At 43.8% G+C, this 15,755-nt stretch overlaps 1 protein-coding gene across 3 annotated transcripts in view; it reads right to left on the reverse strand.

Annotated features, from left to right (window-relative positions):
• The window catches only part of TCF7L1 (transcription factor 7 like 1), a 39,499-nt gene that overhangs the window by 4,068 nt on the left and 19,676 nt on the right, over positions 1–15,755 (reverse strand). For 2 of the 3 annotated variants that reach the window (XM_088443352.1, XM_088443351.1), the window contains exons 4-8: positions 5,880–5,963; positions 1,159–1,291; positions 974–1,076; positions 808–891; positions 527–670 (exon numbers count right to left, since the gene is read on the reverse strand). In XM_088443352.1, coding sequence (XP_088299478.1) covers positions 527–670; positions 808–891; positions 974–1,076; positions 1,159–1,291; positions 5,880–5,963 — 548 coding nt within the window. The remainder of the gene's footprint in view (positions 1–526; positions 671–807; positions 892–973; positions 1,077–1,158; positions 1,292–5,879; positions 5,964–15,755) is intronic. The other variant, XM_088443353.1, reaches the window with a different exon arrangement.

The following is a 15,755-nucleotide window of genomic DNA, read 5'->3' on the forward strand; positions in this document are numbered from 1 at the left end:
TTTACCCCACATGCAATATAAATGTATTTCCATCCCTTGCAGTGCAACATGGTTTGTGCAGGTGCTCCGGTGTTTAAGAATTGGTGGAAAAATGACTAGTCATTTGAGACCACAGGTTCTCAAACTCGGTCCTCAGGACCCCAAACAGTACATGTTTTCCAGGTCTCCTCACAGAATCACAAGTGAAATAATTAGCTCCACCTGCGGATCTTTTAAAATGTGTCAGTGAGTAATGAATACACCTGTGCACCTGCTGAGTGACCTGGAAAACATTACCCGTGTGGGGTCCTGAGGACAGAGTTTGAGAACCACTGGGCTAGACCAAACAGATTTACATTAGACTAGTTTAGGTTTATCCGTAATACATAAGAGAATGGTGGCAGTCACAAATTGTGGAATTTAAACATAGTTTGTCCTTACAAAGTCATTTTGACCTTCTAGCCGAGCAGCATGTTTATATACTTTTCTCCACAGAGAAAGACAGACCGCTTGCACTCACTGAGCATTTAAGATGGAGGACACTTACGAGTGGAGGTTGGGGCTGAGATTTCCACAAGACGGTTCCTGCTTTACAACAGGTGAAACAATGGCAGGGTGAGGGATCCCTGAGGTGTGCAAGCTGTGGTGAGGAGGGGGCACCATGTGTGGAGAGAAGCGGCTGGAAACCAAACTAGATTAAAACAGAAAAGTTATTAGAGAAATTCTGTGTACAGCAGAACGGAGAATAGAACCAGAGACCGGTAGGAGGAAGAGACCCTTAGCCAAAGCTGAATAGAAGTAATGAGACAGGATGAATATCCAAGTTACCTGGACATTGAGGCATTCATCGCCAGTGCAGGATACGGGTGTCTGAAGCCACCAGGAGGAATGGAATACATGGGCTGGCCCTGCCTAAGAGACAGCAATTATGAAACAATCCACAAGACAAGATTATACAGATCAGGAGACATTACAAGAGGAGATAAAAACTTACTGTGGAACTAGCCAGCCCAGCGGGTGAGGAATCTGTCCTACAGCTCCGGGAGAGAGCGGGTAATACGGAGAGAGTTCAGACGGATGAGGAGGGCGGGGGATTCCTGTGAAAGTAATGGCCTAGTGAGTGATATGGAACCTGCAAAACCCAAATACCAATTATATACAAAGACATGCCAGCCTTACCAGTCTTTGGGTCTATATCGGGCGACAAGTGTCCTGGAGGAGTCACTGGTGAGAATCGGTCATTGCTGTAGGTGATGAGGGGCGTTAGGGGGTGCATGTGATGAGGGTGCTGAACCACTGGAACTTTGTTGGACTGAGTAGGGAGGAAAAAATAAACCATCAGTGTCATCATGCAGAAAGGCCAATGCTAACATTATACTACTACGCTCCCAAGAGATTTTAGAAAGCAACTGTATGTTATGTCAGCTTGCAGTGAACGTCGACTGACCTCTCCCCTTTAAGAACAGGCATACTATTGATGCTATATAGCACTTAAGGCGAGTATCCACTTGCTGATTAAAATGAGCGATTGAACGATAACTATATTAACCGTGCACAAATCGGGCATGAAAATTCCAAAAACGACCAGCAATGTGTGCTCCTACTGGTCGTTTTTTGACATCCATCATTGCCTGAACATGCTGGTCAATCTGCCTATAACGACAGATTGACCATGTTCAGGGGATGAGGGAGAGTGCCTACACTGAACGACATATCGTTCAGTATAAGCACTGCAGGGGAAGAGGAACGACTGTACGATTACAATGTTGTAATCGTAAGGTCGTTCCGCTACCTGCAAGTGGATACGCACCTTAAGTGTCCTAGTATCAATATATTGCCAAAGACCATTACAGACCATCAATATCTTCTAGTTTGTAACTCGCAATCGCACTTTGTGTAAATATTTTCCGATTACACAACACAAAAAACCATGTCCTAATGTTTATACAACGCTAAGATCACTTATCAGGTAAAGTGATGAAATGTAAGTTAGAGGATGAAGCAGAACTACCAGGAAACCGGGATCACTGCTGGAGCTGCAATTTATATCCCCCTCTCCCAAATGGATGTGAGTAGGTGGAAAATATTTACAGTTTAATGATACTTTCCCCTTAAACAGCAGACTGACAGATGTCCATGGTTACAGGTGAAAACAAGCAGAGGGAATAAAAACATGTCCCTCGCAAATAACTATAATCCCTACTTATTTGCACAATTTCTCCCCCCAGAAGTCTCGCTTTAAGTGCACATTAGTATTTGGGAGGCAGGCACAGGGTAGGCAGAGCCTCACCCTTAACTTGTTCTTTCCAATGAAGGATTGTGAAGAGTTTAAAACTTCCACCCCCCCCCCCCCCCTCCTGCACTAAGTAGCAGCTCAGCTCTTGTTGCTGAAAGACTTAACGCCTAAAGAATAGACAGGAATTCAGGTGCTAGCACAGGTACAAAGGAGGAACAAAGGAGGCCTCACGTGTGTCAAGAAACATTTTGCACACACATATGCAAAGCATGAGTGAGCGTGTAAACCTCCGAATGCATGCTTGTGTGCACACTGTGCAGCAAGACTAAGCACGAATGTGTTCTGCCAGTGTATACAGCTACATACAAGATGCACCTCAATAATCTGAATAATTCATATAGGTTTTGAGTACATGGAACATTCTATACAAAATAAAAGAGTTTTTTATTTCCAATGTAGTTTTAAACATATTTCCACATTCCGCATAAGCAGACAGTAGGATGGATTTGGGGAATATGCTTACATATTGGATAGAAAATGGAGATTGAAGTATGGAAAATACAATAAGGAACCCTATAAAGATAATCTGGCTATATAATGATCCCACAAATGAATATGTATCCTAGAAGAGGTCAGTGATTCCCAGGGGGGGTTATAGTTTATCCAAAATTTTATGCTCTCATTAGATACAATTAGTTGGGAGGGGTAACTACAGAGACCACTATATAGTAAGAGGAGCATCTGAGGGACCTTTAAAGCCCAGTTGTTTCACCGACCACTATTTATATCCACCGATACCAGTTGGATATACTGATAGAACGGGGATGCCCAATATTGCTAAACAAAAAGGTGGTGAATGAATATTAATTCAGCTTATGGAAAAAAAACAAAAAAAAAACATTTTTTGGAAATATAAATACTGGTGGATTGTTGGACTAGAAATAGTATATCACCACCAAATTATGTAGTATAGGCCTTCCAGTACCTTTCCATTAAGTGGCAGTCCTGACCATATGGCAGCTATTATGCCTGGCCAATTTGATGATGCCAAGTAACCAGAAACTTGGCTAGAATGATAACCATGGAAGGATCTTTGCTTAACATGGGAAATACTATTATTAATGCTTTTCTCATATAGGGTAAAGGGCTAGCCACTCACAACCTTCATGGAGAATTGTTAAAATGCAGAGTTGGACAATCAAATAAAGTCAAGAAGAGATTGTGGTTTAAGGCACCAGACAAATGTAACCAGGAGAGAAGATCTGTGGTCTTTAATTACTACGGCGCCACAATGCTCTACGGTGCCACAGGGGAAAACAGTATGTACAGAACTGAAACCTACAAAGTAAACATGGAAAAAAAAAATAGGAGGATCCAGCTTTTTGACAGCATACAGATAAGTGGGTGGGGAGGAAGGGCACACGCAGTGTGTAAGCTCGGGGCGGTAGGAAGGGCACACGCCAGTGTGTAAGCTCGGGGCGGCAGGAAGGGCACACGCCAGTGTGTAAGCTTGAGTAAAGAAGTGGCTTTACAGTGAGCAGGGGTATACACCATGCGGCCATCCAGCTGCTGTAGAACTACACATCTCAGCATGGCCCTGCCACAGTTTTTGCATGCTCTAATAGCAAAACTGTGGGCCATGCTGGGATGTTTATTTCCACAGCAGCTAGAGGGCCGCCTGTTGAACACCTGCCTTAGAGAGTATGGGGAACAGCGATGAGACATGGTAGGGAATTCCATACAAGAGTCTTGTAGGCAGGAGTGCAGGGATTATCAGGAAGGAGGTGAGGCGCAGGACACAGGCAGATCTCAGAGGCTGTGAGGCAGAGGATTTCAGATATATGAGAGGGGAGGTGTCCTGGGCTTTTGTGAGAGAAAAATAAGTCATTCGAGTTTTATTCTGGAGGATACAGGGAGCCAGTATAGAGATTTACACCGGAAGGTGGAGGATGTGGATACAGCAGAAAGGAAGTTCAGTCTTGCTGCAGCATTTAGGATGGATTGAAGTGGGGATAGATAGACTAGGGAAATTGCCTGCTGCGAAGATGCTGCAGATAACAAGGAGAGAGAATAGGATAGAGAAGCGTTTTGGTTGCAACGTGGATAAGAATTCAGTAGGCAGACTCCAGCCTAAGGAGGCACTGTGCAGATAGCAGACATGCAAGCAAGTGCCTTCTAGATAATGATGCCACAATGTGTCTACGCCAATTACTGGGTGAGTATGGCTAAGGCGGACAAAGGTAGTGGTATGAGTACAGAGAAGGGCAGAGTGAAATTTGTAAAGGTAGCAGTCAGATACAGCTCAAATCCCTAATCCAGATTGTTGAGAGGGGGGGGGGGCGGGGGTGTTAGGTAAAGGTATCATGGTAGGCAATGCCTTTGGATATTACCAAAGTACGAAAAGGAGGGGTATATAAAATTCCAGAAGTGCTTAGGTGGAAAAGGGGGGCTGCTGTCAGAAATAGAAGGTTCAGTGCATTAAGTTTGAGCAAGTTAAGGAAATAGGCCTACCATTTATCTTAGGGGCCTATATCACATACGGCTGTTTTTGGGACATAGCCTGAAATCTTAATTATACCCTGAATGTACCAATATCTACTGCAGTCCCATTTCTGGCAGCAGTTGCAGCCCCCATAAGGGCTGAGATTTACCAAGCTCCGGAATGCTTTTGGCTCAGAAAGGTAACGCCATCTCCAGATGGCGTTAACCTATAGCCTACGGGCAACATTTTGCAAAAATTACCGCCACACATGGTTAGTAGGCAGCGCATGCGTCCCGATAGAGTGAAGAGAACGCTGATGCAGTCACTTCACTCCCGACACATAGCAGGGACTGGTGCCTTTCGGAGCCCCTGTCCCTGTGGGTGCATATTGATACATTCGGGCGGTATTTAATTTCTTATTGCCGCGAATAGCTGCAATAAGAAATCACAATTATCGGGTCTAAGATCCGATAATGGATAAAATATGCCCCTTAGCAACAGAGACCCCCTTAGCATTTTGAGAAGGCACATGCCAGGACCAAAGCTCTCTTTATACATGTTACTGTACAATAGAGTATAGAGGATTCATTACTAGTAACTTATCATCAATGGGGATATGTGCAAGGTGGAAATAGTGTTCATTCTAGCACCCTGCACCTGTCACAACCTGTGCAGATCTGCTTTCCTGCCTGGAGTGTCCCTCTCTGGTCTGGAGTTTCTAGCACACACTGGTCTGTGCGCTGGTGCTTCTAGCACCCTCAGATAGAGACCCCAGGCAGGAAAGAGGAACTGCACGGGTTGTGACCGATGCAGGGTGCTAGAATGAACACTAGGAAAGCCACCATGGATCTATGATAGAGTACCCACCCAGCCATGGAGATAAACACTCTCCCAGCAACTACGTCAAGCTCAAAAAGTCTGTACATACCTAATGCACAAAACGTACAATTTAAGTGACCCTGGACAAGAAAACTATATGCCACAATTAAACATATGTATTTTTATCTAACGTGTCTATAGTTCATATTTACCAACATAAAGGGAGCATTTGTATAGAAAGAATTATATTAAAGGAACAGGCAAGGTGTTCCCATATATATCTCCATCTATCTCCTGCAAAGCCAAAACACGCGACTATGCCAGAGACAAGGCGTGTGAGCAGCTACGCCAGGTGGCACTCACCAAGTGGGCAGGTGACGGTGACCTGGCATCCTTCAAGCCAGCAGTACTGGGAGCATCGATGAGAGGCCATTTCATCTGCAGATACTGAAGAAAAAAAAAAACAGACACTAGTTAGTTAGAACACAACCAAACCAAGTAATGCAGTATAAATAAGAATGCAGATATCCTCCTTATTACAGCTGCTGCACAACAGACTCCTTACCCTCACTGGAAGACTACCTAATGATGGGCACCATTATTCATAGATGTTGCTATTACAGCAAGGCAATAGGCCAGCAGAACCAAGTGCAGATATACTGGACATAGAGCCACTGCTTACGTCAGACTAGTGTGACAGCAAGAGCCACTAGTAATTGGGTAACTCATTCACTTGGCAATTAAAAAAAATAAATAAAAAAAATCAAAGAAACAAAAAGGAGTAACCACTCAGGGATAAAGAGTAATACGTATGCTAGAAACCCTTCTTTTTTTTTTTTTTTTTTTTAAATGTTCAGTAAAACACTTTTATCCATGGCACTTCTGTTTAATACACTTGTAAATATTGGCAGAGTTCAAAGCAATTAGCCATAGATTCCTATAACGCACCATGGTCAAGTCACCATAATGGTATAACGACTCGGCTTTTAGCACTGCCAGCAATGTGCTTCTTTAACATTTTACGGATGACCGATATATTATTCAAAATATAAAACAATGTATACAGCACTTCTCCAAAAGGATTCCAGGGGGGAAATTCAATGGTTTTCTCCCACCAATGGGCACCAGACAGAGCAATTTGATTGTTGTTGGGCGCGCTGACCAGGACTTTAGCAGATTTACGCAGCCACTTGAGGTGTGACATGTGCGAAAAAGTATGGGCGCCTGAAACAATTGAATATCGCCCCCGATCTCCCATCACTTTAGATGGGAGATCGGGCACGATAAAAACAATTGTGTTCAGGTAAATTAGTAACTACGCACAAGTCTAAATCTCAAAATAAAAAATGGGTACGTTATGGGAGTGTTGCAGGACTGTCGCAGTGATTGCGAACTCAGACGCTCAATAGCTTACACTGGAGGCCACACTCTGACAGAGCTTCTGCACCTAGCATGGGGCTGGTGCAAGTAGGGTCCAACAAAATCGGCCTCCTAGTGTGCAGACATCTTTCCATCTTCTGCTCGGCTCTTTACACCTGTCCTGAAAGCAATCAATCTATGAAACCTTTACCAAAATGACACTGGGGGGCTGCCAAAACCATACTACTATATGTGAGCGAGTGCGCGCCTCCGCTGCAATACAGGTCAAATTAGCCGACCGTAAAAGTCTCAGTATATGGAGAAATCTGACCTGTTCTCCTCCCCCAGATGCTCCAGTGCTGGGGAGGATTTAGGGATTTTGTGCAGGGTGAGGGGGGGAGGGGTAGTAGGAAATTGCCTGCATGGGCAATTATAAATCCTGGAGGATCCAGGGAATGTTTACATGGGAGAAGGAAAACTAGGGCAGTAAAACCAACACAGAGTAAGACAAGGTCCAGCTGTGAGTTGGCAGTCCAGAGACAGAAGACCTTCTCCCTCCTTACATCAGCTGCTACACAACAGGCTCCTTCCAGCACAAGCAGCTAGAGCCTTGCAAAACCATTAACCAGTTCATGCTCTCCATGGCCAGAGCAGCAGAGAGCAGACAGGGCACAGAACAGAGGTGCCTGGTGCCAGGCCTGTTCCCCAGAGACTTGAGTTTAGGAGTGGGGGGCAGCCTGTAGAGTGACTGGAATCCAACAGGAAATGTCCTTATTGTTCCTGCTGACAATATCCAGAACTGAAGCAGACTAATGGCATTGTCGCCCAAACCAGCCCCCCACCCCAGCCACTCAGTGCAGCTTTCCAATTTTAAACCCTCTACTCCATAGATAAGCAGCAGATATCTGCAGAAGGGTTCGGAAGAAGCTAGAAACGCTAAATGGAATAGTTCCTGTGATAAGAGCAGAGCGCTGTGGAGTTATCATGGAGGATTTGGTAATATGAGGAAACACCTGACTAAAGGGCATCTAACAGGCCACATGCCACCACAGAGGGCCCCTTCCTGCAGCCCATCTTCTCCTATGTATCCCAGGATTTCCCAGCACATTCCTTCGCCCTAGGTCTTTAAATCCTAATACTTATTATTCTAGCATTTAAACTTTTGGTGAACTCAAATTAACAGGACAAGTGGGAATAGGCTCCTAGAATGGGTTTGCCTCATCTAAGACCTAAATGGAGGTGAATTTATGGACAGAGGTTACTCCCGTTCACATGGGTGTCACAAACCCGCATCCTAATATTATCACACACTCACATCAATCTGGCTTCATGGGCATTCAGAACGGTGTGCCAGCATACAGTGCGATTGCCCAAATACATAGTCCATAGCAGAAATATTTATGTCCACAGGAAAAAGCTCTGGGACTGTGTTGGATCTATTCTATAGATAAAGAAACAATGTACAACGACAGCAAGAGCAGGGAATAAAGACAACAGGAACTAGCCACAAGAGCTTGCGTTTAAAAACAAAAAAAACCACACATTTCAGCATTGCAACAACAGTAGCCAATTTGTTCAGGGGACAAGAGACTTTCCAGTGTACAGAAACCTTACAAATATCTCTGAGGCAAAAAAAATAAATAAATCTGTAAAAAGGTTATAAAAACAGACTGAAAAGAAAAATTGAAACACATTATTATAAAAAAACAAACAAACAAACAAAAAACCTATCCCAAAAGTTTTTACATGTAGCTAGTCACTGTACCCCAGTGGGTATTCACACACACCCATACATGCAAACAATGCCCTCTGCATAAAACAGACAGCTATACACAGACGGATTTCTTAATGCGGAATTGTTTTCTTTGCTATAGCCTGCAGGAATGCTTCCCCTCCCACCCTCCCCCCCTCTATCCTTTGCTCCCTCTGCACTCCCCCGCCTCCCCACCCCCCCACAATCAGTGGCACAGTCTCCCAGTCACTCCTGCCCTGGGGATGTTTACTTTGGCTGGGCCTAGACCTATAGCTCTGGAAAAAAGGAGAGGGTTTACAGGACTCAGGGAGGGGACGCAGTTAAACAAAGCAGTTATATGCTACAAAAGTTTATAAAAAAAAAAAACTTTCTAAAAAGTTGTAATGTGTGTAGTCTCTGGAGGGCCATCCTTGGTTAGACTTTAGAAAGGAAAGTACTCCATCATGGTCAGGGCACTAAAACTATTCAGAGTCCATAACATTCACCAACAAGACTGAAAAAACCCAAAGTGGGCCAAGTATTGGCCGGGAGGGAGATCTAAAATATATATATATATATAAAAAAATTGTCTCCCCCTTGTACATATGGCAGGGACCAGCATGAATAGTGGTGTGTAGCAGTCAGTATTCGATCTGCAAAAACCCGCAGCGTTGGAACCCAATACCTAGGACGTACAGCTCAACTTTCATTTGGGGCCTGACACAGCTCTAAGAAAAGTTCCCATCTATTTCTTCCCCCAGAGCTATAAAAAGCAGCGTGTTTCTGGAAGCAGCCAAATGCAAGGTGGCGGAGCTGTGTTTGGGATTGCAGACAGCCTCCCCCTGACCCCGCGCAGGGTGATGTTTCCTCCAGCACAGCCTTTGATGCGGCTTAGAGTATGCTGGATGAAAGAGAACCGGGTAGAGAGCGGGAGTCCCCAAATCTGGCAAAGAAATAAAAATTACAAACAGGGAACCCTAGAGTCCTCCTCGCGGCTCGAAAAAGGGGAGGGCAGCATTAACCCTTACTGCCCACAGGCCCTGCAGAAAGTCTGCAGGCTGCAGTTAGCGCACTGGGAGACGCCGCATGCTGTATGGAAGATATAAATAAATGCTGGAAATGTGTAATAATGGCTCAGTACCACAAAGCTAAATTGGTGGAACTAGCCACTTGTTTATATGGTTCTCACTATTCATCCAGGCAAGTTTACAATCTATTTTTGGTGCATGATCAGCCTGGGAGAAAAGCGACTTGTTCAGTGTCACAAACAGCTAATACTTGCAATCACACCAGGGACTCCAGCATATCAGCTAAAGTCACTGCACACAACTTACACCCCACTTCCTGCACCTCTACATACTGGTTACTGTTGTGCTGCCTGAAGGGCCTCGGTACTCCACATTACACACCATAGCAGCCAACTAATGCCAGTCTTCATTAATAACACATGCACAAGTCTGGGATATGGCTTAGCTGCAGAGCAGGATGGGTTTGGTATCTGAATCAACATGCCTCAATTGTGAAATGAACGCTTATGAGGTCACATGGTCTCAAACGTCAGGGGTCATTGCTCATAGTACCTCAGCCCTACATTCCCAGGAACAGAAAGGTGAGGGTGGGATAGGGCCACTGAGAATAAGTAAAAATATCTAGCGGTGTCCCCTACATCAGTTTCCTCACACCCCCTCTTCCAGCTTGCCGAGAACACAAGGTGAGCAAACAAAAGCTCATTCCAAAGGGATTACACCTTACACATAGATTAGTGCACACACCTCCCCCCAACCCCACACAAATGGATGCTCAATTTAAAAGGGACAAGACAGCTTTAATGCAGCCTGATTTAATATCCCAGACTATCAAGAGCAAATGGGCTGAATATTTACTTTTCACGTCTGCTACAGTTGCAGTTGGAGGCCTACATGAGCCACACAATGGGCAGAAAGTTCAGCGCACATAAAACTTTGTGCGATAACTTTCTGGCAATAAAGGATCACAGGACATGCAACGGTCTCCTAATATAAGATGGCAGGATAAAACCGGGTGTAAAATATGCTAGCTAGTGCAAGTAAATAGAGACGCCCACCTGCAAATGTTGTCCAGATTTAACCATCGATCTTAATACTTTAAACGCCCTGTAGCCTCTAAACCAGAGGTGCGCAAAAAGCTGCCCTCCAGCTGTTGAACTACACATCCCAGCATTCCCAGTTACTGTTTTAGCAAAAGTGTTGCAAGGCATGCTGGTATGTGTAGTTCTGCAACAGCTGGGGGGTCCGCTTATTGCTCACCCCTGCCCTAAACATTAAATTTTCGAGAGAGTCAAGTGACTAAATTCAGATGGTGCATCCTACACACACACACACACACACATTAGTAATGTGCTTGCAGTACGGAGGCAGAGTCTCCATTAGTGTGCGTGCACAGTACAGTAAATGAAGAACCTCCCCAGGAGGCATGGCTAATACAGGTAGTCATTAGCAAATACTTTAATAGAAGGTACAGCAGAGAGGTTACACTTAGTAAAGCATTTAATATCAACTTAAGGTTTCTGAACTGCAAAAAGACATCAATAAATGCATGCAAGTGTTACAGTGAAGAGTACCGTGCTGACATTTTAGCCATCATTATACAAGCTGCTCTATACAGCAGGTTACAGAAGGTCCAAAAGGAGGGTCACCAAGACCAATGATTGTGACAGTAACCATCAGACTAGAGTGCCAGGCAGAACAATGACACAATCATTAGGAGAGCCAGGGAACAAATACAGGGCGTGGTACAAGACATACAAAGACTAATAGTAAAATATCCATCTGTGTCAAATTCGATTTTAAATGTTAATGCTACACTATGCCTTTCTATTAGAGCAATGTTAATGCTAGACTATGCCTTTCTATTAGAGCAATGTTAATGCTAGACTATGCCTTTCTATTAGAGCAATGTTAAAAATGTTCATAAGGCAAATTAAGCTTCCTCGAAACAAACAAGGAAGCCAAATCACCATTCCCTAAGCGGTCATGCCGGTCAGTGCCAGCACACCATATTTCATTTGGCCAATTATTATTTCTTTATTACCAGTTATTTATATAGCGCACTCATATTCCGCAGCGCTTTACAGAGAATATTTGGCCATTCACATCAGTCCCTGCCCCAGTGGAGTTTACAATCTATGGGGTCTATTTACTAAGCAGTGTTAGGAGAGAGTGAAAAGTGATAAGGTACCAGCCAATCAGCTCCCAACTGTCATTTTTCAAACACAGAATGTGAGATGACAGTTAGGACATAGTGATAAGGTACCAGCCAATCAGCTCCTAACACTGCTTAGTAAATAGACCCATATATTCCCTAACACGCACACACATTAATTTTGTAGGGAGCCAATTAACCTACCAGTATATTTTTGGAATGTGGGAGGAAAGTGGAGTTACCCGAAAGGAAACCCACGCATGCACAGGGAGAATATACCAACTCCACACAGTTAGGTCGTGGGTTCGATTCCCACCACGGCTTTCAGTGCTGTGAGGCAATAATGCTAACCATTACACCATCTGTGCCCGAATTAGTATACTGGACCAGGTAAAATGGCCAGTTTCAAGCATGTGATGTCCAGGGGGCAGATGTACTAAGCCTTGGAGAGAGATAAAAGCAGCAAACCAGCTTCTGTCATTTTTCAAACACTGCCTGTAAAGCATATTTACCAACACTGAAGTCTGCTTCCCGGGAGAAGTGGGCAGTGATGGGGCGGACTATCGCATTCTTAGGCCCTCACGACAAAATGCAGGTATTTGAATAGGGGGCGGAGCCAAATGGCAAAATTAGTATAGATTTGCATCAATAAGCCCCTACCAGCAGATTGTAGAACCACGGTAAGATTCTCTGCACTTCACTAGGAAGTGGGCAGGATGCAGGAGAAGTGCCCTCTCTTCCGAGGGGCTACCTAAAAATCGTGAGCCTCCCACAGGTCCCAGGAAAATATGCTGTAAAGTGAGTTAGGAGCTGATTGGTTGGTACTTTACCTCTCTCTCTACCCAAGGCATAGTACATCTCCGCCCAGGTCTAAAACTTTTTGTGTGTGGTTTTTTTTTTAAAGGATGGGATAGGATATCCTTGCTTTATTACTTTCAAAATCTCTGCACTGTTTCCCACCAATCTCTCTCAATTATGATTGGTAAAAATAAATGTATGATCTTAAGAGTCAAGGCCCCCCATACATCAGAGATTGCATGATTGCTACAATCAATCGATTTTTATACACAAACTTTCCCTTTTTCAATTTTTTTCCATTGCAGAATTGCCACAATTGATTGAAAAAGGGAAAGATTTTTATACACTATCGATTGCAAATTGCACGATTGTTGCAATCAATCTCTGATGTATGGGGGCATTCACACTGGCAGGATTGGAGTTTGTGCAATGGCTATAGCGGTCTCATAAACCCAGGCATTGGTGCACAGGGTCATATCCGAGCTTCCGCATTGGTCTTGTGATTTATTCAAAAAAAGACTACATACAAATGGCTAGATTAAAAATAATAATTTTTGACTGTGGTAGCTTGTTCTATAAAAACTCTTGGAGCAAAGCAGCCTTGTATCCTGAATCAAGGGAGAGCTGCATAGACACTGCCCAACTAACCAGTCCACCTGCATTCACAGCAGAGTCCTGGAAAAATAAAAAGGAGGGGAGGACAGGTCTAAAGACAGGTAATCACTGGGTCAGTCACCCAGACTCACAGTGAGGGCAAACTATAATATAGCTATAATATAACATACATACATATATACACATACATATATATACCACTTATTTTTCAATGTAATGGAATGTTTAAGAGTACATGAGGTTTACTGAACGCTGCTACACTATGGTCTTAAATACTGAAATCTTTGGGCTTTATACATAAATAAATAAAAAAACCATCACAAAAAAGACACACACAGACACTCAGACACACACACACACACACACACACGACTACATTGTACACTCAAATGTCCGTCCTGCACGGACTAAGGGCTCCCTTTAAGAACGAATTACAACCTTTATCACTAGCTAAATGGGTTAAGGCATCTGTTTTGTATCTAGACAGCGCAGTGGTATGCTTAGCTTACCACCATTTGTGACTGCACCGCTTATGCCAGCTATAGATAGCATTAGCAGTATGGTCCCCATTGACAGCGTGAGGACCCAGCAAGGTCTTCCAGGATTTGCTGAAGCCCCACTAGATGGAACCACAATATGCAGTGTTCTGTCATGCATTTAGACTTTCCACCGGACGTCGGGATCTTCACCTGTCAGCCCGTCACAGTCAGGATTTGAACAGACAGCTCTTGAGACGCCGGTATCTCAATCCCATGCCGTCTGAACGTCGTCATTCACCGACTAATCATCTGTACACAATACATCGGCTGTGAAAGGTCAATATGTCGGCCAGTGTGTACCCAGCACTACACTTACACCCAACGGTGACTCGGCAGAGCTTTGAAAGCTTTTGCTGGCGCCCCATTGCCAGCAACTGGGTCTGTAAAGTTAATGGCATCTACAGTTCGTGGTTTGCTAAATACAGAGCAGAGCTCATTACCCCTTTAAAGAGAGAGTGCTACCACATGTACAGATTTAAAACAAATATAAAAAAATAAATGAAACTATTAATCTGATTAGATGAAACTTTTCCATTCAGAAATAATAATACCTGGAGTGAAGGTTGTGTAAATGTTCAGAGTCTACGGCTCATACAACCACATGATCATGTGCAGAGAAGGGCTCTATTTTGTAAAGAGCAGACAAAAATGTTTGGGTCCCCAAAACATAAGTGGATGCGCTAGTACTGTACATGCAACAGGCTCTGCATCTGCTCATTGTGACTATTGATTGTAAAGCACAAAAATATGCTTGCGCTACATAAAACAAATACATAATACGGAGACTGTTCTAAATCTGGTGAGCCAGCCGAGTAACTACATATTAGGTGTATTTCAATCTATCACCAGTATAAAGGTAACCAGCTAACTGGCACCATCGCAGGATGGCATTACAGAAATGCTCTGCAATTGAAGAGAGCCTTCTCTGGGTCCCCATAAGGATTAAACAACTATTTGTAGGAATGGACGTCAGCTGTGTATGCGTATTTTACACTAACTTTTTGCCAGCAGGATTAGGCTGCTGGTGAATGCGAGAAAATCCTGGTAGATGAGTGGGGATTTTACCAGGGCCCAAAGAGAAGCCTCCAGGATGGTACATTGTGGCGGTACTACATTAGGCATCACAGAGATGCAGCTATACAAATTAATAGTTGCCATGGTTTCCAGACCCCCATGTAGGTTACTGTTCATCCCTTTAGTGACTTATCCCTTGTGTTCTGAGAGTTTAACTAACCTAGCAAAAAAAACAAAAAAAGTGCTCACAATGTATAATTTGAGTGATATAATACACCAATGTCCTAAAATGGCCCACTGTTCTCAAATTAAGCACCCAAAAGCCACAGATACGGTACTGGGTACACAAGCACCTCAGTTACAACATGCACTGGATACACAGCGGACCACAAAGACTGGACTGCAATACCTCAACATCGCCTGTGTGTATGGTTATACTGAACTGTGTGAAGCAATTTCTTCACCAACAGATGGCTTTAAAAGTGAATTATGTGTATATACACAGATACTATCTTTCTTACAATTCATGTTTCAATGGGGATCCTCCTTTTTGTGCTGGATATAAAACATGCCTGAGAGATGAAATATCCGCAGCAGCATTCCTACTTGGAAGAGGACAGAACACAGCTGCACAGATCAGGGGAGGGAGAGGAAAGTAACAGAAAGGAAACAGAATTAAGGAAAACAAACTAGAAAATGAAGAGCACAAAAGAGACAATAAGCCCAAAGCAAGGCTGGAAATCTAACGTCGTCCTGCAGTAACAGTGCTAGTATCAATGTGAAAGTATTGGGCATTTTGTAACAGGCTCAATCGTTGCAAATGGTGCCGTCATTATGGTCTTCCTCGTCCTCTGCCTCACTAGTCCCCAGTCACATCACCCCTCTCTCCCTGCTACACTTTGTACCCCCCTCCTCTCCTGACAGCAGGACAAGCTGTTTAAGATTTCTCATGCAAGTTCTTTTTCCAGACCATTTTTTTTCTCTTACTAAAACAGCTGCAAA

The sequence above is a fragment of the Taudactylus pleione genome, unplaced genomic scaffold (genome assembly GCF_031769625.1).
Source record: "Taudactylus pleione unplaced genomic scaffold, aTauple2 ptg000329l, whole genome shotgun sequence".
Classification (NCBI taxonomy): Eukaryota; Metazoa; Chordata; class Amphibia; order Anura; family Myobatrachidae; genus Taudactylus; species Taudactylus pleione.